Source organism: Bos indicus x Bos taurus, chromosome 13 (assembly GCF_003369695.1).
Source record: "Bos indicus x Bos taurus breed Angus x Brahman F1 hybrid chromosome 13, Bos_hybrid_MaternalHap_v2.0, whole genome shotgun sequence".
NCBI lineage: Eukaryota > Metazoa > Chordata > Mammalia > Artiodactyla > Bovidae > Bos > Bos indicus x Bos taurus.
Genome location: NC_040088.1, coordinates 25,358,875 through 25,383,496, shown reverse-complemented (window position 1 = coordinate 25,383,496; position 24,622 = coordinate 25,358,875). Strand labels below are relative to the sequence as shown.

The following is a 24,622-nucleotide window of genomic DNA, read 5'->3' as shown; positions in this document are numbered from 1 at the left end:
GGAGGGGCAAGGGTGAACCCTACCGACAGCAAAATCCTTCAGGAGGGTGCGGCCAGGTGGGCGGGATGGCCCAGGGGGCAGAAGCGAGGCTCCGGACAGGTAGGCGGTGTCCCGCACCCAGTCTGGGGCAAGGGGCGGAGGGGACGTGGGCACGCCCTGGTCTGCGGCCCGCCCGGCCTCCCGCGGCCCTCCCGGTCGGCTCGCCGCCACTCACCCCCAGCAGACACACTTTGAGCTCCCTCAGCGCCATGGCCCGGGAGCCAGGGGCGCGGGCCCGCCGCCGCCCTAAGTTAAGAAGGGAGAGGCCCGGCCCAGCACAAGCATCCCCCGGCGCCGCCGCCGCACGGCCTAGCCCCGGCCGCGGGGCGCGCAGAGGCGGCGGCCGCCCGTTCGCTGGCCCTCGGCCCGGCCCGTCCGTCGCCAGCCGCGCGGGGTCCGTCTCAGCAGCCCGGACGGTGCCGCGGGTTCCCGGGGGCCACCGCAGCCGCCATCTTGAGACGCCGGCCGGGTCACCTGACCTCCCCGCCCACTTCGGCAGCCACCTTCGCCGAGAGGGCGGGGCCGGCCGGCGCAGCGAGGCTTGCGGAGAGGCCCGGGCTCGAGGGCGGGGCTGGCAGTGAGGGGGCGGAACACTAAGCCATATGCCCCGCCCCTATCACTCAGGCCCCGCCCCTCAGGCGCCGGCCCCGCCTCCAGGTCATCCCAAGATGGCGGGTGAATGGGGTCCAGCTCCTGGGGCGCCCCCTCCCCTTCAGCCGGAACAACCCCCGAGGCCCGAGGACCCCCACAACAATCCCTGAGCCCACCTGCCGCAGCCCCCTCGTAACTCCTTGTGTGTCTCTTGGTTTTCAGAGATGTCCCTGTACTTTGTGGACTTGCAGGATGACTTGGACGATTGTAAGTAACAGTTGGGGCATCCCGCCCCTCCCTGGGAACTTCTCGCAGAATTAGGGGTGCACAGAAGGCGGATGTGGGATCTACAGGCTGGGCTCTTCGTGTTGGAACCAGAATAGGGGGACCCCCAATTGCCTTGATCACTTGTGGCGGTCCCTCCTCACTGGGCGGGGGCGGTAGAGGACGGGGAGCCCTCCCCGCAGTGGGGAGGATTTTTGTTGGAAAACTTCTGACTTTCTCTTACTTTCTTTCTCTTCCTCCTCCTCCTGCGGTGGCCCGGGAGAGCTAGTGCTTCGTTCATCCTGGCGATTCCCGGCGGGAGGAGGCGTGGCCCCCTCCGGGGTCCGGGGTCTTCCAACCAGGGTCTCCAGTTGTCCCCCAGGACTTTTCAGAATGCCGGGGAGTTTGGGAGGTCCGGCTCTACGTGTGGCCGGCCACAGACTCGCACAGACTTCTCCAGTGTCTTGGCCACAAGCCCATTGAGGAGCCCACTGGTACCTGCCTTTCTCCGATGGGTCTCCCTCCTGTACCTTCCTGCCCTCTCCTTTAGAATCACTTTAAAGACTGATGGGTGGAGAAGATGTACCTGTTTAGGCAAGTTCGCACTGGTGGTGAATGAAGCATTTCTTTTCCATTCAGCAAACTTTTCTTGAGGACCTCCTGTTTCTGGGCCAGGCCATGTGCCGATCCCAGAACCTACAAAGATGAACCTGAGACTGTGACGGCTCTCACAGGCCTGGAAGAGAGCCAACTTGTAAACAGATAATTACCAAACCCTGGGTGCTTGCTGATGAAGGAAGCCTGTACAAACCATCACAGTAACCAACATCAATGGGGCTTACTGTGTTCTTTCCTTCTGCATCTACAAGTTTCCTACTAACCAGAACTAGGGTTTACTGAAAATACCATAGGTCAGGCACATTTATTTATAGACATATTTCTGAAAGAATACACATATTCTTGCTGAATACACATATTCTTTCAAAAACATGTGTAATTTATACACTATTTCTTTCAGAAGGCGGCAACTTTATTAAAGTAAAATGACCCTTGAAGGGGCCAGTGGTTGTGGGTTCTGGAGTCAGATGGCCAGAGGGTGAAGTCCTGAGCCACTCTTTACTGGCTGTGTGATCCTGGCCAAGTCACTGTACCTCTCTGAGCTTCATTGGCTTCATCTGTAGAATGGGCATAATAATGGTCCACCTCAGAGGGCTTTAGTAGAGGTTAACTAATAAAAGGTTTAGGAACTTCTTTGGTCCAGAGGCTAAGACTCTGTGCTTCTAATGCAGGGGGCCCAGGTTCAATCCCTGGTGGGGGAACTAGATCTCACATGCCATAACTGAGAGTTTGCATGCCGTAACTCAAGATCCTACATACTGCAGTTAGAAGGTCCTGCATGCCTTGATGACGATCAGAGATCCTGTGTGCTGCAGCTAAGATCTGGCACAGCCAAATAAATATATAAAAAATAAAAGGTTTAGCATGAAGTCTTGTACATAAGAAACAGTAAATATTACCTGCCATTATTATTGATGTGATCATTATTCATAATTATTGAATACTGTGGAGCAAGGTACAATGTGGGCCGTGGGTTTACAAAATGTTTCAGTCAATGGGTGTCTTTGAATGGAAGGAATGTAGCATTGCTCTTGATAAGCAACAGTAAGCTGCTGTTAAGGCACCTCTCATTCATAGATTTAGTATTTGGCCTGTCTGGAAAAGCTGTTTTTTGGCTATTTTTCAGTTATCTAACAAACTACCTGAACACTTAGTGGTTTAAATCAACAGCATAACAATTCTGTGCATTGACTGGGTGATACAGAAGCCTCATGTGTTCTCTGGAACTCTGGGGAGATGGGAGGGTTCAAAATGGCTTTCCTCACCTGGCTGTTGGCAAGGAAATCTGCTGGAACTGTAGATCAGGGCCTCAGTTCCACAGTTGCTTCTTCCCCTTGGCTAGCTTGGACTTTCAAAGGGTGGTGGTGGCAGGCAATTGGATCTCTTCTGGCAGGTAACTTCCTTTTGTCTTTTCTGTATATGTATACAGAAAGGAATTAAGAGATTATATAGGAAAATAATTCTGATTTTGGCTCTATTTGTACATATCTTAGGTGACACTTACTGTTTAGGAGACTGCTGAAGACTTGTCCCGGTAAGGAAGGAAACCAGCATCATGGCTCTGAACACACCCAGGCCATGGGTAGGGCCACTCGGGGAGCCTCCCAAGGCTTCCTTATTGCACAGATGTGGAGTCTTCAGGATGCTGTATCTATGAAATTACAATATAATTGGTCTAATTAATAGCCATAATAAGAGGGCCTTTCCCCCCCAGTACTTATGCTGCCCTGGGTCCCACCTTTACACTTTACTGTGGTAGTATTTAGGAGGCATTATTACACTGTGATTATGGCAAAAACCCTGAGGTCCGGTGACCCACTTCCTGTCTTTAGTTGAGTCAGCATGAGCCGATCACTCACCTTTGTTCACTTTCTTCATCTGGAAGACCTGACAACTGGAGATGCTTCATAGGACTGATACAAGGATTAGATGAAACAGAAGACACAAAATGTTTTAGGGACTTCTTGGTGGTCCAGTGGCTAAGACTTACACTCCCAAAGTAGGGGGCCTGGGTTCGATCCTTGGTCAGGGAACTAGATCTCACATTATCCAACCAAGAGTTTGAATGCTGCACCTAAAAAAATCACACATGCCTCATCAAAGATTGAAGATCCCAAAAGCTGCAACTAAGACCCAGCAAATAAATAATTAATTAATAAAGTATTTAAAAAAAGACGTCTTAGCCCAGTGCCTGGCATAGACTATTCCATTCATTGATTATTACTGTTATTATTTTAGCTGTCATCATTACTACTAGGCATTCATGTAAGATTTTCTGTTCCTGTGTTAAGGGTTGCTACTGTGTGGTAGGCGGGATTGTTCCTGTTTTATAAATGATGAAACAGAATCAGAGAGGTTAAGTGACTTATTCAGTACGGCATAGGTCATAAATGATAGAACTAGCAAAACTAGCAATCAGACTACTTTGACTAGTTCTGACTCTTCCTCTTTTTATTCCATCACATAGATCAATCTCACAAATATTCTTAAGCTAATGGGAGGGCACAGTTTGTTGGTTTGGGTGGGTTCTGCATCTGTTGTCTTCCTTGGACTTTTTTTTGGTCTAAATGACGGGATAGCCATTTCATCTAGGCTCTAAGTCTCCTTGGCCAGGGACACTGGTCATCCTTTTTATAACCTAGTGTCCTCCCTCCATGATCTAGGTGTTCAGTTAATGTCGTTACTGGTAACCAAGATGGATTACGAGGCTTGTCTGATTTACTTTGTGATTTCTTCATTAAATTGGCTCACTTCAAAAAGAAGCCATCAGGACAGGTTGCCGTGTTTTTTCAAAATCATTCAGTCTCTGGGCCATCGGAGCACAAAAAAGACAATTTTAGTGAATTAGCCTGCTGAAGCAACCTAAATTCCTTCTCTTGAGAGCAAAAAGAGTGTGAGATGGCCAGACACAGTGGTCCTGGTGGTAGACGGCACGCGGAAGGTGGAGCTGGGTGCATCTCTGCCTCAAGGGCTTATAGGCCTGTCAGCGGCTGGGTTGATTAAAGCTTGTGGGGGCTAAGAGGTGTCACTCCTGGTAAGGCTTGCTTGACCAATTAGAATTTAAATGTGTACTAGTGGTGGGTGGAAAAAAGTGAGGGGACTCTGTTGCAGATATAAAGAGACCTATCAACAAAGTATAATATATGGTCATATGTGGATCCTTAGTTGAACAAATGAGCTATAAAAAGACATTATTGAGACAGTGGGGAAAATTAAACTTGACCCAGGTATTAGGTTATATGAAGAATTATTATTAATCTTGTCAGATGTGATAGTGGTGTCACAGTTTTGTTTGAAGGCGAAGGACCTTATTTAACAGAAGCAAATAGGCATTTGTGGGTGAAACAATATGATCTGTGAGGTCTGCTTTTAAAATACTGCAGCAAACAGTAAATAATCAACAAGTTGGAAAGAAAGATGAGTGGGAAAAGTTGGCAGACTATTTGTTGAAACTGGCTGGTTAAGGGTGTGGGGGTTTATTATAGTATTATGTTTTTGCATATGTTTGAAAATTTCCTTAATAAAAAGTTTTTAAAAATGAGATGAAAGTTTCATATATGATCAAACGTCTATATGAAGGGTTTAATGCTGGATTTCAGTTCTGAATTCAGCTGCCATGTTATTGTAAGATATATTTAGCTTCAAAACACAGACTTGGAAAATGTATTAGTATTTGCGGGACAGTGTATTTCTTTCCAAATGTTCAGGTTTCAAGAGGTAGCTATGAAAGAAGTTGGAAAAAGGTATACTCCTATTGATGAAGAAAACTAGGTGCCATCAAATGATGTGTGTTTCTTTGTTAGAAATAGGATTAGCTAAGTTTGAGGACTACAGATAGACTCTTAGAATAGAAGGAGTGGAGTATGTTCAAGCTTGAATAAAAGACACCCTCCAGAGCAGGAAGCATTCTGTTTCACCTGCCCACTTTGGTCAGGTTTGTAACAATGTTCTGCTCAAGGACCACAACCAAGCGGAGAAACTATATTAATTTGATCCCTAAACCAAACCACTGAAATTTTTCTCTGAACTATTACATAAACTTGAATCAAAGATTGTCAAAAAAATTAAGTAAAAACCTCCTTGTTGAGTGAACTAGTTTGAACAGGAACTTGAGTATATTAACAGTTGGGAAATAGAATGAAATCCAGCCATTAGATTGTTCTCTAAATCAGAGATGGGCAATTTTTTTTTTCCCCATAAAGGATCAGACAGTAAACATTTTAGACTTTGCTGGCCCGAAGTCCTAATGCAAGCAGTCAAGTCTGCCATTGTAGTCTAGTAGCACTCGCTGCTGCTGCTGCTGTAGCAGCTAAGTTGCTTCAGTCGTGTCTGACTGTGTGTGACCCCATAGACGGCAGCCCACCAGGCTCCTCTGTCCCTGGGATTCTCCAGGCAAGAATACAGGAGTGGGTTGGCATTTCCTTCTCCAATCCATGTATGCATGCTAAGTTGCTTCAGACGTGTCTGACTCTGTGCGACCCTATGGACAGCAGCCCACCAGGATCCTCTGTCCATGGGATTCTCTAGGCAAGAATACTGGAGTGGGTTGCTATTTCCTTCTCCAAGTAGCACTCACAAATATACATAAATGAATGGACATAGTTGTTTGCTAATAAAGTTTTATTTACAAACACAGGCAGTGGGCTGGATTTGGCCTTCTGTTCTAAATCAAACTTGATTCTATTTTTACCCCCCTTTTTTGAGGGGGTGGTTTATTTGAAGTGTAATTTACAACATTGTGTTAGGTTCATGTGTACAGCAAAGTGATTCAGTTATATATGTATTATGTATATATATAAATCTTTTAAATTATATATTTATTTTATGTATATTCTTTTTCAGATTCTTTCCCATTATAGGCTATTGCAAGATATTGAGTATAGTTCTCTGTGCTATACAATAGATCCTTGTTGGTTGGTTACCTATTTTATATATAGTAGTGTGTATATGTTAATCCCAAGCTCCTAATTTATCTTTCCCCACTTCCCCTTTGATAACCATAAGTTTGTTTTCTAGTCCGTGAGTCTGTTTTGTAAATAAGTTCGTTTGTGTCATTTTTTAAAGATTCCATCTGTAAGCTATATCACATGATATTTGTCTTTCTCTGAAACTTGATTTTGTCCCATCAGAGCCCCGAAGTCCATCGATTAGCTGAGCCAGCCCAGAGGCTGCCTTTCCCAAGGGGCTCAGTCCGAAGAGCTGACTTCTGCTGGCACAAGCCCTGCCCTGTTGGGTAGCCCTCAAAAAGCCGCTCAGACTTCACGTCTCACTTTTCCTGTTGGTGTTTGGGGATTAGAAGCATGTACCTATCTCCTTCCAACAGGATGAGGGTGGCAAGGAACAGAAGAGTCAGTGTGGTGGGAGCCGAGTCAGCCTTGCTTCCTGTCTGATAATCGTAATGCGTTTTACTCTAGTTGTTCTGTATTTTCCATTTCCTGTGAGAGAAACAGGTGAACACCAGAGATTCCCTGGAATTGTCTCTGTTTAAAAAGAGTTTTATATGGCTTTCTACACCACAAATTAAGATTTTTTTTTTTAAGCAGAAATTTCTGCAACAAAGTCTAGCTAATGAAAGAGGAAGCAATTCTGAGCTTCAGAACATCACTTAGCCTTAACCTGATTGGAGAAAAAAAAAATTAGAGATGAGGGCAGGTGCTCACTTTCCCTGTTTGGAAAATCATCTGGGTAATAGATGTTCTTCCGGTGCCTCCCAGGCACCAGCCTGCGGGAGGTGCTGGGGGAAGAGGGATGAAGAATCCCTGGGCCCCATCCCAGAGCTGCTCCCACCTAGAGGACAGGCGAGAGTAGCAATGGCGCAGATGGGAGGTGCCGGTTGATTTGGCTCAAGCCCAGGACGGCCATGGGCGAATGACCTCAGTGAGAACTTCTCCTATGAAGCCAAGGAGCAGAAGCCAGGCCAGAATGAGTTGGGAAGGCTGCAGGGGTTGAGGCAGTGTTGCCTGCAGTCCTGTAGCTCAGTGGTCCTGCATTGAGCACCCACTGTATTCCAGATGCTGGCTGGCCTTTGGGCATTTTGAGGAATGGTCACTGCTTTGGGGCAGAGAAGGCAATGGCACCCCACTCCAGTACTCTTGCCTGGGAAATCCCATAGTTGGAGGAGCCTGGTAGGCTACAGTCCATGGGGCCTCTAAAAGTCGGATACGACTGAGTGACTTCACTTTCACTTCTCACATTCATGCATTGGAGAAGGAAATGGCAACCCACTCCTCTGTTCTTGCCTGGAGAATCCCGGGGATAGAGGAGCCTGGTGGGCTTCTGTCTATAGGATCTCACAGAGTCGGACACGACTGACTTGACTTAGCAGCACTGCTTTGGGGAGCTCCCAGTCTAGCAGGGAAAACAGACCCTTTCCAGAAGAAGCAGCTTGAGAGGTTGGAGGGGTTGAAATCACTTGCTTTGCTTCTTAGATAGAAGAGCCCAGAACAGATTTGCGTTATTTGTATCTACTCTGAGAACCTTAAAAAAAAAAAAAAAGATGGACTCAACAGTTCCATGCCTGGTTATTTGCCCAACAAAATGTGAACACATGTTTTCAAAAAGTCATGGTCAGAACTTCCCTGGTGGCCCAATGGCTAAGACTCCGCTCTCCCGATGCAGGGGGTCCCTGTGCAATCCCTAATCAGGGAACTAGATCCCACATGCCACAACTAAGAATTCACATGCTGAAACAAGATTCTACGTGCCAGAATGACCCAGCAGAGCCAATAATGGAAAGAAGACAGGGTCGTAGTTGAAAACTATGTTCTTAATAGTTCTTAACTATTCTTAATAGTTGAAAACTAGAACCCACACACATGTCCTCATTGAGTACAATGGATTATTAAGTGTAGTTATGTTTACACAGTGGAAAACAATGCAGCTCTAAGAGTGAGTGATCTCCAGCTCCACTCAGTAATACAGATGAACATCACATAGTGGTCAGTGAAGGAAGCCATATACAAAAGGTAGAGACTGCGTGACTATTTACACAGAGCGCAGAAATGGCACAGCAATCTCCGTGATCTGATGAAGAAGGCAGGAGAGTGTGCCCCGACTCCCCCAACACATGTAAGGCAGAAGGTGGGAGGGAGAATGGATGGGGGGGGGGCGGGTTTGGAGAAGCTAGAAAGATTCTTTCTTGAGCTGAGTATATTCAGTTTAAAAGTTTGTCATGTGGATCACTTACTATCTATACACTTTTCTGAAAAGCATTGCTTTTTAAGATGGAGGCACAAGGGAGAGCATAGCCATGGGTTGGGGGGACGGGGTCAGTGCAAGAGGAAGATGGTGGAGAGCAAGCGGGGCAGGTGAGGGCAGGGTGGGACGTGTGAGCCGGGCATGGGACTCATGCATCCAAACGCGTGTCCGAACTAGCACATCCTCAGAGGAGTGTGCTTCTTTCCACAAGGAGAAAGGTGACCCTCCTGGCAACGTGGCCAAGGTGATTGTTAGAATAGTGGTGTAATGTCGGCCTGCATTGCTTGATTGCCTCAAGTATCTTGAGCAGCAAGAAAATAGAGCCAAGACTCCGCCTGCCAGTGCAGGAGACATAAGAGATTTGGGTTGGATCCCTGGATCAGGAAGATCCCCTGGGGGAGGGCGTGGCAACCCGCTCTGGTATTCTTGCCTAGAGAATCCCATGGACAGAGGAGCCTGGTGGGCTGCAGTTCAGAGTCACAAATAGTTGGACACAACTGAAGTGACTCGGCACACACATGCACCCACATATAACACTCACCCCAGCGGCTGTTGGTTTTCTTTTCCAACCTTTTTTCCTTTTCGAATCTTCCTCATGTCTGGGGGGGAAATCACTGCATTTTCTAGCAGAACTCTTGTACTCATTAACGCTGTGTAGACTCAGGCCCCCTCACCCCCACCTCCTCCAGTTCTATCCCCAGCCAGGTGGGTCGGCAGGAAAATTGAGATGTGTAATATCACCGTGGAGCCCATGGCAGCTGGGAGCTAAAGATGGCTTGCCTATCAGGTAACCCGAGTCAGTGTGTCCCCTTGACCGTCAGTATAAAAGTCAGACTCATAAATAATGACCAAGTTTTGGAAGCTGTGATTAAAGCCACAAATCAAAGAGGAATTTCCATGTATGCAAGGTGTAGAAAGGCCAGCGTCTTGTGAGTTGGGTCGGTCTGTTCAGCCAACCCATAGTGCAGTAGTAACAACCATCAGTAGCCCTCCAAGATTTGTGATAGAGAATATTATGCATCAGACGGATCCGCTCATACAGGAGCTAATAAATCTGTGTGGGTCTTGTTAGAGAATGGCATTTATACAGAGAAAGTTTGCCTGAGCAACTTGCTGTTGAAATTTAGTTAAGTCAACAAGGACCTGCAGCGTTCAGGGGTCGGTCCTTCTCCCTTCTCCCACAAAGCCAGTGAAGAATCAAGAATGCTCTTTCTTTTTCAGATGGGTTGGGTTTGTCTGGTCTAGCTTTTAGAAATAGTTCCAATTTAAGAATTCGCATTAGTATTTATAAGCCTGTTAGCAAGAAGGATGAAGCCACTTTAAATAATACATTAATGGATGGTTTACTCTCATCTCCCCCCAAATCATTTAAGGCCTTGCAGAGACTTAGTTATTGTTCATTGAAGAGTGGCTAATGAGAAGCGCAGGAATTATCAATTATGCAAGTTCTACATTAATACAGTTTTCTCACTCTCTCTCCCCTTTTTTTTTAAGTGCACATTTTGCAAATAAGGCTAGACTCCTTGTCGGCTGTCATCAACCAGTCTTCTCATATTTTGAAACGGACACAGACGGGGGCCCATCTGTCATCTTCTCTCAACCAGCGTCCCCGAGTGCTGTGTTAAAGAGTGGAAAATTGAGATTGGGTGGCTAATTGGGCTGGCCCAGGGTGGCCTGTCTTACTGAGTCATAGTGACAAGATGGCATGTTGAACGGAGAACCCTAAATTCCGGGCATGTCTGGAGAAGGAACGCTTAATGAAAACACTTACTGGGGTAGTCATGCTCTAATATCCTGCCTCCATTTCTACCCCTGTTCATGTCTGGGCCAATAAACGTATCTCTCTGGGCATGTTTTACTATGTTTATTTTTTCTCACCTTTCTGCTTCCAACCAGTTCTGTGGTGGCTGCTCAGCCAGGGCTTGGTGGCTTCGTGGGAAGTTTCTGGCTTCCCGAGCCACTCCGAGGCAGCAACAGCCTTTCTTTTTCCCCTGCTGTGCTCTTCCCTTCATCCAGAATGGTCTCTTTCCCTTTCCCAGACCCCCTCTCTCTTCCTCTGTGGTGGACTCCTACTCAATCTTCAAAGTCCAACTCAAATACCCTTCTGTCCTAGGGAAACACCTCCTTTCACCTCCTTCTGTAAGCAGAACCAGTCTCCTCCCTGCTTTGTTTATACCTGAACTCCATGGCTCTTGTCACAGGGGGATTGTGTGTTGTTATGTGTGGGAAGGTCTTTGTTCCCCGGGGGGGCCTCAAGTCTGGGGACCATGCCTTTGTCATCTGAATCTCCAGTACTCTGTTGAATTATGGTATACTGTCATCTCCTGAAGTCAACCACGGTGGATAGAGCAGAGGGTGGTTGCCATGAGTCTGCTGTGAACACACCTTCTGTTTTTTTGTAGTGGATCCTCTAATCCTTTTCTTGATGGAAAATGATGTGTAACATTTCTTTTCTTTCCCTCTTTTTATTAGCTTGTTATCTAAGGTGCTTTGAACCTATACATCACATCCACCTAACATTATATTTGAAGTGTTAGTTCATACTCAGCCTGTTTTAAGACAGATTGGTGTCTTATGAAAAGCACTGGTGTGCACACAGATGTCCACTGTGTGTTTTGGCCAGAGCAGCCTCATCCAATGTATTCTTTGCCCCAGCCTGTTTTAAAAGATGAGTATACTGACAGTGTGCATTATTTTTGGTAGATAACCCTTGAGCAACCAGTTAGTATAGAAGAGGCTATCAACCCTTTTTCCCACCCCACCCCCCAGGTTTATAACTTCCAGAAATATAGTTAACGAGAAAAGAGTTTTGTTTGTTATTTCTACTTAGTCACCTAGCATCAGGGTCAGAGGGTAATAGTGCCATTATAATTTGTAAACTGACCGGGACCTCACTGAAGAGGAGCCAACCTCATCTTTGGTTGTGTGAGCTTAAGACTACTGCTTCATAACCACTCTGGCTTTGGTTGGATGAGCATTGTATCTCTTAGTTGGTCAGCTGGGTTTTTAAACTTGGACGGTTCCACTGGAGGGCAGGTAGCCACCACAGCTACTGGCTGATATGCACCACAGTCATGGGAACATGGACCCTATAGTTCAGGAACTATGTGGACATGGAGATGTGCAGTGGCGGACAGGGTGCTGAGCAGAAGGTGTGGTGCGAGGGGGCCCTCACCCCTACAAGGCAAAGAGCACTTCTTAGCTCTTCAGCCTTTGTCATTATTCGTCATTTTTGGTAAGAAATCAGTGAAGGTGTTAGCCGCTCAGTCGTGTCCAACTCCGTGTAACCCCCCATGGACTGTAGCCCACCAGGCTCCTCTGTCCATGGCATTCTGCAGTCAGGAATACTGGAGTGGGTTGCCATTCCCTCCAGGGGATCTTCCTGACCCAGGCATTGAACCTGCGTCTCCTGCATTGCAGGCAGACTCTTTTCCGTCTGAGCCACCAGCAATCAGAGCCCAAGGAGTCAATGTGGTCCTGTGTAGACTTGCCAATGAATCTAACCCGTGGCACAAACTTAGCAGCTGCTGCTTGAAAGTCATTGCATAGATGGCAAATGAAGCCAGTCATGATCAGTATTGTTTTTTAAATGTTTTACATGGGACCAAGAAGCCTTGAAGGTATTAAGAGACTATTTTCTTAAGAAGTCTTTGCTTTTCCATACTATTTTAAGCTTTCATGAATGGGGTAGGTAACTTTTTTTTTTTTTTTCAAATGTGAGAGAGTATAATGAAAAAATTTGAACAAATTCATACCCGACTTCATATTTCATTTCTAGCTTGAATGCTTGAGATTCCCGATGTTTCTGGGTGACCTGGACTCGTGGGGCTTCAGAATAATCAGTTGCTCCTGGTGTCACCGTGTCCATTAGACCTTTACTCCTTATTCCTGTGAACAGTTGCCAGACAGTTTGCTCTATGGGCAGTGGCTAGAAATGTACATCCTAGAAAATTCTTTCTGAGAGCAGGAGCCATTTTGTGTGTTACTGGCACTGTCAGGAAGGCACAGCAGGCTAGCTCGACAGTTCTTTACCATGTATGCATTCGTTCATTCAGCAGCTTCTACTGATTGCCAGCTGTGTGCCAGGCATATCGAAGAGTCAGTGACAGATTTTTGCCCTGGGTGCAGCGGCGGCGGTGCGGGGGTGGACCCACCGTAAGCAGTAGGTGCAGGAGGAGAATGTTCTCCGTGTCAGAAGGTGATCCAGTCCCTGAAAAAAGAGAGAAGTGGATCAGGGTAGGGTGGGGCATAGGCGGGAGGCGTGCAGTTTCAAAATCAGGTGGTCAGGGCGGACCTCAGTGAGAAGATGAGGGAGCAGAGATTTAACTGAGAAGAAGGACGTTATCAAAGAGGATACCTTGGGAAGCAGACCTCTGGGCAGAGGGAAGCCCCGGGTCGTGTAGTGACCCCCCCACACCAGGGAAGTGACCAGAGTCCTGGGGGAACAGTGAGGAGCTGCGTGGTTGGAGGACAGGGTGGGTGGGGGGTGGGGGCAGGAGTAGTGGGAGGTGAGGTCTGAGAGGCCAAGGAGGGCCAAGGGGGCATTCCTGCTGACCTGAGGCCCCTTCCCTTATGGGACCATCCGCTCAACCAGGGGCTGCCCAGGTAACGACACCTGCCACGTCTTTCTTTTTCACAGTGGTTCTCGACTAGGGACCCGTGGCAATGTCTGGAGACATTCTTATTTTCAGAGTGGGGACAGGGTGCTCCTGGCCACCTGTGAGTTGAGGCCAGGAAAGCTGCGGGGTGTCCTGTGACATACAGAGCAGCCCCACAACCGAGACTGACCACGCCACTCCTGCCGGGGCTAAGAAACCCTGCTGTTATTACATAGTTCATTGGCTGTTGATTGATTTTGTTTGTCTTTGAAGACTTAAATAAAAAAAAAATTAAAATATCATAGTGACTGGGGTCGCAAAGAGTCGCACACGACTGAGTGACCTCACTTTCACTTTTCACTTTTATGCATTGGAGAAGGAAATGGCAACCCACTCTGGTGTTCTTGCCTGGAGAATCCCAGGGACGGGGGAGCCTGGTGGGCTGCTGTCTATGGGGTCGCACAGAGTCAGACATGACTGGGGTGACTTAGTAGCAGTAGCAGCAGCAGCACTGTAGCCCACCAGGCTCCTCTGTCCATGGAATTCTCCAGGCCAGAATACCGGAGTGGGTAGCCATTCCCTTCTCCAGGGCATCTTCCCAACCCAGGGATCAAACCCAGGTTTCCTGCATTGTAGGCAGATTCTTTACCCTCTGAGCCACCAGGGAAGCCCTAAAATGTCATAGGAAGAAGTTATTAATCCCAGTGTCTGGTCAGAATGCCATCAGAGTTGAACCTGAACCTGCTGGCTATTTTCATTCCCTTTATGGGAAGTGGTTCCACTTCGGCCTTGCATGTTCTTTTCAGTAAACTCTGCTGCTTTTATGGAGTAGTTAAACAATTTTAATACATTATTTACAAGTAAATAGTAATACTCTCATTGATATGGTTTCAAGTAGGATTTTGGAAAGGGCCAGGATGTTGATCCACACAAAGGAAAATGTTCACCTACATTTAGAATTTGGAATAAAAGACCCTATTGTTTGCATACGAATGTGATCCTATTAGTGGGAATATTTTCCCTGGATTACACAAATACAGTAATTTTCAGGAGTCGGTCATTTATGTACCACTTTTCTTATTTCTGCTTTATCTATATACCACCTGTAATTGTCTTTATATCAACTAATTTCTTTTGTTTAAAAACATGTTGAGAAACTTGTGGGAGTCCTACACTTTGTGACCCCATGGACTGTAGCCTGCCAGGCTCCTCTGTCCATGGGATTTTCCAGGCAAGAATACTGGAGTGGGTTGCTTTTTCCTTCTCCAGGGGATCTTTCCTACCCAGAGATCAAGCCTGCATCTCCTGCACTGTGGGTAGATTCTTTACAAACTGAGCCATCAGGGAATAAGACAGAAGTAAAATTACATGATAAAATTCTAGATAGACACAGTTGTCTGGTAAAGATCTGAGTGTGAGATCTGGTCTGTATTCAAAAAGAAGATGAGCCAGTTCAAGACAGACCAGTGTGAAAGGAAGCTTTCTTTCTTTCTTTCTTTTTTTAAATTGTTTTTTGCCATATCGTGAGACATGTGGGATCCTAGTTTCCTGACCAGGGATTGAACCTGCACCCCCTGCATTAAGGCACAGTCTTTTTTTTTTTTTTTTTTGGCCTGATAATCTCTTTATTGCTCTTTCTTTTTTTAAAAAAAGCTTTTTGTTTTATATTGGAGTATAGCCGACTAACAGTGTTGTGATTGTTTCAAGTGGAAAGCAAAGGGACTCAGCCATACATATGCATATATCCATTCTCTCGCAAACTCCTCTCCCATCCAGGCTGCCATATAACATTAAGCAGAGTTCCCTGTGCTGTACAGTAGGACCTTCTTGGTTATCCATTTAAAAGATAGCATTGTGAAAATTGTAAATTCTATGATACCAAGTTATAATGTTTGGTTTGTATTGCTTTTAAACCATCATGTATATTTTGAAGAAATTAGGCAGAAGAATAGTTTTTGAAACTTCTACCCATATATATACCGTTTCCAGCTCTCTAGATTCCTTCTGGGTAAAGTTTCCAGGTGATCCCATTCTTTTTCAGCCTACAGAACTTCATCAAGTGTTTCTTGTAGTCTGCGTTAGCTGGCAATGTTTAAGAGGATGTATTAAATAAATTCTTAGTGTGTGTGCTTTTTTCTGTTTCTTGTCTGATGGTGTCTTTGTTTCATCTTCCTCCCTGAAGGATGTGTCACTGGATGTCGAGTTCTGGATTGATGTTTTCTCTTTTGGTGCCTCAGCGATTTACTTCCATGGTCTTCTCCCTCCACTGTTTCTGGTTGAGGAGTCAGGAGACACCCCAACCATTACTCCTTGTATGCCATTTTTTGTTTTTTCTTGGCTGCGTTCTAGATTCTCTTTGGTTATCAGCATTTTGACTGTGATGTGTCTAGCTATAGTTTTCTGAGTACAATTGACCCTCAGAGAACTTGGATTGGAGCTGTGCAGGTGCACTTATAGGCAGGTTTTTCTCAGTAGTAAATACTTCAGGGCTCCATGGTCTGTGGCTGGTTGAATCTGTGGATGCAGAGGAACCTCCCATTTGGAGGACAGACTCTTACATTCTATTTGGATTAACCCCGACGTGTTCAGGGGCCAACTGTATTTATCTTCTTGATGTTGCTGAGATCCTTGAATTTATGTCCTTATTTATTTCATTGAATTTGGGGAATTCTTGGACGTTATTTAGTCATCTTTATCCTGTTAAGTCTGCTAGTAAATTTTTGAATTTGAGATACTGTTTCAATTTTAGACTCTTATTTGGTGTCTTTTTATAGTAGACATTTCTTTGCTGAGATTTATTGCTTTTTCAGTCATTATAGGCATATTTTCTTCTCATTTTTTAAAAAAATTGTGTTTATTTGGCTGCTTCAGGTCTTAGTGGTTGGACGAGGGCTCATTCTTTAGTTGTGGCATGTGAAATCTAGCTCCCTGACCAGGGATTGAACCTGGTTCTGCTGCACTGGGAGCCCGAATCTTGACCACTGGACCACCAGGGACATCCTTAAAGGCATATTTTCTTTTACATCCATAAGCGTTTTATAATAGTTGTTTTAAAATCTTTGTCTGTAATTCCAACATTTGGATCCTTTCAACCTGCTTTGACTTTTTTCTCTTTTAGCTAGTTTATGTTTTCATTGTTTATTGAGTAACTTTGGATTGTACCCTGGGTATAGTGAATAGCCTGTACTGTAAAAAAGTCCCTGGATTCTGCTGTATGCCTCCAAAGAGTATTGATTTCTTTGTTTTGGTTTATTTCATTAGGCATTCAGATTGACAGGTCCACCTGTTCCCATTGTCTCTCCAGTAATGGAGAGTACCCCCAATCTCAGTGTGATTCCCTTAGTCTTAGCTGTGCTGGAGCTTGCCACACAAATGTATGGTTTAGGGGCCAAGCCAGAGTTTAATGCGAGGGCTTCCCCTTTATGATGTTTTCCTTTCTGGTTCTCCCCACCCCCAACTCCCACCACACACACACACTTTCTGGTGGCTGTGGTTGCCCTAAACTGTAGAGATAGAAGCATAAACAATATCAGTAATATAGTGTGTGCAGTAATTTAGTAATAATAATAGCAGCTGCCATTTTCAAAGTGTATATGTGTGTCATATGCTATGTAACTGTATCTAACTATCTACTACCGTCTTTTAATCTGCACTGCAACAGTCATCACTGGTAGGCATCCATTTTATTAGAGTAAGAAACTGTGCATCAGACAGGGGAGCTGTTTATCTGGAGTATGGACCTTCTAAGAGGCAGAGCTAGGTTTCAGATCAGGTATTTTGACTCATTCTCCTATTGAGCATACATTATGCCTCTGATGTCTATTAAGTGAGAGGCCCAGGATTTAATCTTTAATTTTTTTCTCTGTTTTCTTCGGATGGCTTTCTTGGCCATTGGTGTTCTACATGGCTTCTAAGTAAGGATTTGTTATTAATCATTCAGTTCAGGATCTGTAGTACTTCAAATTGAATGTTCCCTTTACCCGTCCCCCCCCCCACCCCCCGCAATTCTGGAAGGTTGTTAGCCATTATCTCTTTGATTATTGCCTCTCCCTATTTTCACTAATCTTTCCTGGAATTCCTCTTGGGCTTATCTTAGACCTGAGCATTCCATTCTTCATGTGCCTTAATTGCTGTCCCAGGTTTCCAAGTCTTTAGTTCTCTGTGCAGAGTTCTGGGTGATTTGTCAGCTCAATCTTCCAGCTCACTAACTCTCTCTTGAGCTGTGTCTAAACTGCTATTTAAGCCAGCTACTGAATTTTTAATTAAATTGTCTCTATTTTTCATCTCCACTTTGTTCTTTTTCAAACGTGCCTGCTCCTCCCACCCCTCACTCTCCTCTTTTATCATTATGATATCTACTTTAAAATCCTGTTCATTCTATGCATAATTATTTTGATAGTCTATTTCAGATTTTTTTCCCTCATATTTCTCATCTTGGGGTGCAAGTTCTCATTCGTTGTATCTGCTCTCTCTTCCTCTGGTGGTAGTTTGAAGAATTTTTTTTTTTATTGCATATTTATCTTCAGCAAGAATCATGTGATGAAGGCACATGCTTACTGGATTGTGAAAGTCTCTTTAGAACAGCTTGGGTGCTTCTGCAGACATGCTTGGAGTTGGAATAATTCTGGACAGTGAGCCTCCCAATTGCTCAGTGAGAGAGGCTCCTGTGCTCTTTAGGCCCAGGTCGGTCTGGTCTCTGCTCCCATGGGTCATGCGAGGCTGTGGTTTTGATTTCTCAGGAGTGACTGTCCTTTACCTTGCTCCCACCTTAACTGTATCCTCTTTCCACAGCTGTCTTCAGGGGGCTTGGCTTCAAATTCACCACCCATCTCTTTTATCCCCAGAAGTCTACTGCCTTAGACCTACCTATGTGTAGGTCTTAAATGTTGACTGTAGGGTGTCAGCTTCTGCTAAGCAGTTGTTTCCTAGCAACGCACAAATAGTTATCGTCCAGGGGGCTGCTTTGCTGGTCTCTGCGGCTTCCTCCCTTCCCCAGCCTCCTCACACTTCCTGCTCGGTGGCTGGGAACCCTCTAGGCAGTCAGCCGCTGCCCCCCTGGGCACAAACGAGGAGAGAGAGATCTTCTCTGAGGTATCCTGGAACTGGGCTGCTTGTTGTCCAGCACCTGAAAACTTTGCTTTGATTGATTCCCCCCACCCCCTGCTTTCTGCTTGTGTTAACCTGGCAGGTCTTTTTACCTTCCTGCTGGAAGCAGTCTTTTCTCTCCTTGCTTCAGTGGCCTCAGAAGCCGTGACCCTTCCCTTTGGCTTTGTTGTTCTGTCAGCCTTCATCTCTGTAGGTTTTTCTGCTCATCTCTTGAAATAACACTGGGCTGGAATGCAAAACATTTAGGTTCTAAGAATCCCAGTTTTTGCTGCTGGCAATGGGGGCCCTGAATCTTAAATGGGGGAATTTATCAAGGCATGTTCTAAGGTCCCTTCTTGCTTCTTTATGATTCCATATTGTAACGTTCTTTTTTTTTTAATATTTGTTTTCATCCAAGTTTCTTTTGGTGTTTCTTAATTTCAGTACTTTTTATTGAGCACCTGTTAGTTGTCAGGTCGCATACTGGGTGCTGGGGTGACAGCCCCTCCATGGAGTGGGCGGAGCTACTGGAGGATGAACACAAGCAGTCACAGAACCTGGTGCCAGCAGCTTTCTTGGGATGAGGGGTCAGGACAGGAGAGCTGCAGCTCCAGGAGGGGCTGCTGCAGGAGATTGGCCTTCCCCTAGAGGCCGGGGTAACCTTGCCTGGAAAATCCCTTGGACGGAGGAGCCTGGTAGGCTGCAGTCCATGGGGTCGCTGAGGGTCAGACACGACTGAGCGACTTCACTTTCACTTTTCACTTTCATTCATTGGAGAAGGAAATGGCAACCCACTCCAGTGTTATTGCCTGGAGAATCCCAGGGACGGGGAAGCCTGGTGGGCTGCCGTCTATGGGGTTGTACAGAGTCGGACACGACTGAAGCGACTTAGCAGCAGCAGCCCAGGCTTGGGTAGGGCGTAGGGATTAAGAAGCAATAGTTTCTCAGGCAGTGGGACAAAATCATTGAGATGAAACCTTTGGTGCATTTGAAGAACTAAGGGAAGGCCTCAGTGGCTGAATCCCAGATAGGGAGGAGGGAGGGTCTTCTTTGAAAATTAAAATTAAGATTTTGGTTTCCTCTCTGGTAGTACAACATAGTGCAGTGTCTAGGGTCTGACTGAGTTCAAATTCTGACTCGGTCACTCTCTACCTGTGTGACTTTTGGCAACTTTTTTAGCCTTGCTGAGCTTCAGTTCCCTTAACAAAACTAATACAGTATTGTCAGTGTTCAGTGAACTACTGCTCTACAGAAAGCTCTTAGCACAGTTCCTGGCTTACAGGAAGTAACCAATAAAATTTAGTTATTATCTGATATTTTGTGGCTTATGGCTTTTACTGCTGCATATAATTTGTGTAGTTTTATATAGTTAGTATAGTAGAATCATTAATATTCTCTAATAACTATTCTTTTGTGGAACTAATTGCTAGGTTCTCTAGGTCTCTGATAAATAGAGTTTTCTGAAGAAAGCCGAGATATTGTCTGTTACTTTTAAAACAGGAGTTCTTAACCCATTAAGTACACAATTGGGCCTTAGAGAATCTTTTGAAACCTGATCCTTATGAAAAGTTGCGTTTGAAAAGAGTGTGTGTGTCTGTGAACATCATCTGATCCCAAAGCTTTCTGCTTTAAACTCAGTGTCTTGAATCCCACAGCAGGCCGAGTCTGCAGTGCTCTGTAAACGCCTGTGGGACACAGGCTGGCATGTTTCTCCTGGTCCCTGAAATGCACTGAAAAAAGCTCATGCAAAGCACCTGTGTTTGGGTGGGCTGGTCCTCCCCATCAGGGATCCTGCAGAGAAATGACATAGTTGGTGGTGTCACACACATTATTTCTGCAAACCTGTAATTCTTTAATAGAGTGCTCAGGGTCACTGTTACACAGTGTGAATTTTTAATAGGCTCTAACTACTAGCTTCGGAGAAGGCAATGGCACCCCACTCCAGTACTCTTGCCTAGAAAATCCCATGGATGAAGGAGCCTGGAAGGCTGCAATCCATGGGGTCGCTGAGGGTCGGACATGACTGAGCGACTTCACTTTCACTTTTCAGTTTCATTCATTGGAGAAGGAAATGGCAACCCACTCCAGTGTTCTTGCCTGGAGAATCCCAGGGATGGGGGAGCCTGGTGGGCTGCCATCTGTGGGGTTGCACAGAGTCGGACACGACTGAAGTGACTTAGCAACTACTAGCCTAAAAGATTTAGTTCAGAAAAAAATGTGATTAATGTTTCAAAGAGGGACTTCCCTGGTGGTCCAGTGGTTGGCACTTGGCCTGCCAATGCAGGTTGTGTGAGTTTGATCCCCGGTCAAGGGAGCTAAGATCCCCTGTACCTCCCCGTCAAAAAAGATCAGATCAGATCAGATCAGATCAGTCGCTCAGTCGTGTCCGACTCTTTGTGACCCCATGAATCGCAGCACGCCAGACCTCCCTGTCCATCACCAACTCCTGGAGTTCACTGAGACTCATGTCCATCGAGTCAGTGATGCCATCCAGCCATCTCACCCTCTGTTGTCCCCTTCTCCTCTTGCCCCCAATCCCTCCCAGCATCAGAGTCTTTTCCAATGAGTCAACTCTTCTCATGAGGTGGCCAAAGTACTGGAGTTTCAGCTTTAGCATCATTCCTTCCAAAGAAATCCCAGGGCTGATCTCCTTCAGAATGGACTGTTTGGATCTCCTTGCAGTCCAAGGGACTCTCAAGAGTCTTATCCAACACCACAGTTCAAAAGCATCAATTCTTCGGTGCTCAGCCTTCTTCACAGTCCAACTCTCACATCCATACATGACCACAGGAAAAACCATAGCCTTGACTAGATGAACCTTTGTTGGCAAAGTAATGTCTCTGCTTTTGAATATGCTATCTAGGTTGGTCATAACTTTCCTTCCAAGGAGTAAGCGTCTTTTAATTTCATGGCTGCAATCACCATCTGCAGTGATTTTGGAGCCCCCCAAAATAAAGTCTGACACTGTTTCCACTGTTTCCCCATCTATTTCCCATGAAGTGATGGGACCGGATGCCATGATCTTCGTTTTCTGAATGTTAAGCTTTAAGCCAACTTTTTCACTCTCCACTTTCACTTTCATCAAGAGGCTTTTGAGTTCCTCTTCACTTTCTGCCATAAGGGTGGTGTCATCTGCATATCTGAGGTTATTGATATTTCTCCCAGCAATCTTGATTCCAGCTTGTGTTTCTTCCAGTCCAGCGTTTCTCATGATGTACTCTGCATATAAGTTAAATAAACAGGGTGACAATATACAGCCTTGATGTACTCCTTTTCCTATTTGGAACCAGTCTGTTGTTCCATGTCCAGTTCTAACTGTTGCTTCCTGACCTGCATACAGATTTCTCAAGAGGCAGATCAGGTGGTCTGGGATTCCCATCTCTTTCAGAATTTCCCACAGTTTATTGTGATCCACACAATCAAAGGCTTTGGCATAGTTAATAAGGCAGAAATAGATGTTTTTCTGGAACTCTCTTGCTTTTTCCATGATCCAGCGGATGTTGGCAATTTGATCTCTGGTTCCTCTGCCTTTTCTAAAACCAGCTTGAACATCTGGAAGTTCACAGTTCACGTATTGCTGAAGCCTGGCTTGGAGAATTTTGAGCATTACTTTACTAGCGTGTGAGATGAGTGTAATTGTGCGGTAGTTTGAGCATTCTTTGGCATTGCCTTTCTTTGGGATTGGAATGAAAACTGACCTTTTCCAGTCCTGTGGCCACTGCTGAGTTTTCCAAATTTGCTGGCATATTGAGTGCAGCACTTTCACAGCATCATCTTTCAGGATTTGGAACAGCTCAACTGGAATTCTGTCACTTCCACTAGCTTTGTTCGTAGTGATGCTTTCTAAGGCCCATTTGACTTCACATTCCAGGATGTCTGGCTCTAGGTGAGTGATCACACCATCGTGATTATCTGGGTCATGAAGATCTTTTTTGTACAATTCTTCTGTGTATTCTTGCCACCTCTTCTTAATATCTTCTGCTTCTGTTAGGTCCATACCATTTCTGTCCTTTATCGAGCCTATCTTTGCATGAAATGTTCCTTTGGTATCTCTGATTTTCTTGAAGAGATCTCTAGTCTTTCCCATTCTGTTGTTTTCCTCTATTTCTTTGCATTGATCGCTGAAGAAGGCTTTCTTATCTCTGCTTGCTATTCTTTGGAACTCTGCATTCAGATGTTTATATCTTTCCTTTTCTCCTTTGCTTTTGGCTTCTCTTCTTTTCACAGCTATTTGTAAGGCCTCCTGAGACAGCCATTTTGCTGTTTTGCATTTCTTTTCCATGGGGATGGTCTTGATCCCTGTCTCCTGTACAATGTCACAAACCTCATTCCATAGTTCATCAGGCACTCTATCTATCAGATCTAGGCCCTTAAATCTATTTCTCACTTCCACTGTATAATCATAAGGGATTTGATTTAGGTCATACCTGAATGGTCTAGTGGTTTTCCTATTTTCTTCAATTTAAGTCTGAATTTGGCAATAAGGAGTTCATGGTCTGAGCCACAGTCAGCTCCTGGTCTTGTTTTTGCTGACTGTATAGAGCTTCTCCATCTTTGGCTGCAAAGAATATAATCAGTCTGATTTCGGTGTTGACCATCTGGTGATGTCCATGTGTAGAGTCTTCTCTTGTGTTGTTGGAAGAGGGTGTTTGTTATGACCAGTGCATTTTCTTGGCAAAACCCTATTAGCCTTTGCCCTGCTTCATTCCGTATTCCAAGGCCAAATTTGCCTGTTACTCCAGGTGTTTCTTGACTTCCTACTTTTGCATTCCAGTCCCCTCTAATGAAAAGGACATCTTTTTTGGGTGTTAGTTCTAAAAGGTCTTGTAGGTCTTCATAGAAGCGTTCAACTTCAGCTTCTTCAGTTTTACTGGTTGGGGCATAGACTTGGATTACTGTGATATTGAATGGTTTGCCTTGGAGACGAACAGAGATCATTCTGTCGTTTTTGAGATTGCATCCAGGTACTGCATTTCGGACTCTTCTGTTGACCATGATGGCCACTCCATTTCTTCTGAGGGATTCCTGCCTGCAGTAGTAGATATAATGGTCATCTGAGTTAAATTCACCCATTCCCGTCCATTTCAGTTCGCTGATTCCTAGAATGTCGATGTTCACTCTTGCCATCTCTTGTTTGACCACTTCCAATTTGCCCTGATTTATGGACCTGACATTCCAGGTTCCTATGCAGTATTGCTCTTTACAGCATCAGACCTTGCTTCTATCACTAGTCACATCCACAGCTGGGTATTCTTTTTGCTTTGGCTCCATCCCTTCATTCTTTCTGGAGTTATTTCTCCACTGATCTCCAGTAGCATATGGGGCACCTACTGACCTGGGGAGTTTCTCTTTCAGTATCCTATCATTTTGCCTTTTCATACTGTTCATGGGATTCTCAAGGCAAGAATTCTGAAGTGGTTTGCCATTCCCTTCTCCAGTGGACCACATTCTGTCAGATCTCTCCACCATGACCCACCCATCTTGGGTTGCCCCACGGGCATGGCTTAGTTTCATTGAGTTAGACAAGGCTGTGGTCCTAGTGTGATTAGATTGACTACAGAAATAGTACTGTAACAAATTAAAGACTTTGGAAATGGTCCACATATAAAAATCTTTAAGAAAAAAAAAATGTTTCAAAGAACAGTAAGCACCTAGGCACAAACTTGTCATCTCTTGTTCTCAAGTCTGATCAGTTATTGCCTAAATTAACCATGGTTTCTCTGTCTTCTGAGTAGGAACCCCCTGCTTTTCTGCTCCAATGGTGCTTCTTACTCAGCTGCTGCTGTGCTGGGGAAGGGAAGGAAGCCTTTCCACCCCTGAAGCATGGGTTCGTAGAGGTTGGTAGCCAGGCTCAACGCTGGACCCTGAGGGACCAGATCTCACCATCTTGACACTCATGAACTCACTTGTTCCAGCATCCGGACAGGGCCAGGGTAGGGTGTAACACCCACCCTGCATATTAGAACATGGGAATGTAGACAGGCTGTCACTCTGGTCACACTGCTGATGCATAGTAGTTGGTGGATTCGTTCTGTTCCAGGGATGTTTGGTTCAAGAGCCCCTGAGTTCAGCCACCCTGCTACATTGGAGGGAGGGGGTACCTGCCCTCAGCTGAGGGGACAAGGGGGCGTAGGCTTGAAGAGGAAGAGTCAGCGTGACAGTGGGCTTCTCCTGGAGGAGGGCATGGCAACCCACTTCAGTATTCTTGCCTGGAGAATCCCCATGGACAG

General features: G+C 45.5%; 2 protein-coding genes and 1 long non-coding RNA gene across 4 annotated transcripts in view; 1 reads left to right on the top strand and 2 right to left on the bottom strand.

Moving 5' to 3' along the window:
- Positions 1–530, bottom strand: part of RAB22A (RAB22A, member RAS oncogene family) — a 53,480-nt gene extending 52,950 nt beyond the window's left edge. The window contains exon 1 of one of the 2 annotated variants that reach the window (XM_027559000.1): positions 215–530. In XM_027559000.1, the coding sequence (XP_027414801.1) occupies positions 215–250 (36 nt within the window). In that variant the 5' untranslated portion in view covers positions 251–530. The remainder of the gene's footprint in view (positions 1–214) is intronic. The other variant, XM_027558999.1, reaches the window with a different exon arrangement.
- Positions 531–649: 119 nt separating this feature from the next.
- Positions 650–24,622, top strand: part of LOC113903208 (putative serine/threonine-protein phosphatase 4 regulatory subunit 1-like) — a 69,848-nt gene continuing 45,875 nt past the window's right edge. Inside the window, exon 1 of the mRNA XM_027559001.1 lies at positions 650–897. Coding sequence (XP_027414802.1) covers positions 883–897 — 15 coding nt within the window. The 5' untranslated portion in view covers positions 650–882. The remainder of the gene's footprint in view (positions 898–24,622) is intronic.
- On the bottom strand, positions 3,017–3,683 carry LOC113903209. Its single transcript, XR_003514044.1, has 2 exons — positions 3,372–3,683; positions 3,017–3,163 (listed from the first exon to the last, which is right to left on the bottom strand). It is a non-coding gene; the product is annotated as an uncharacterized LOC113903209 (long non-coding RNA).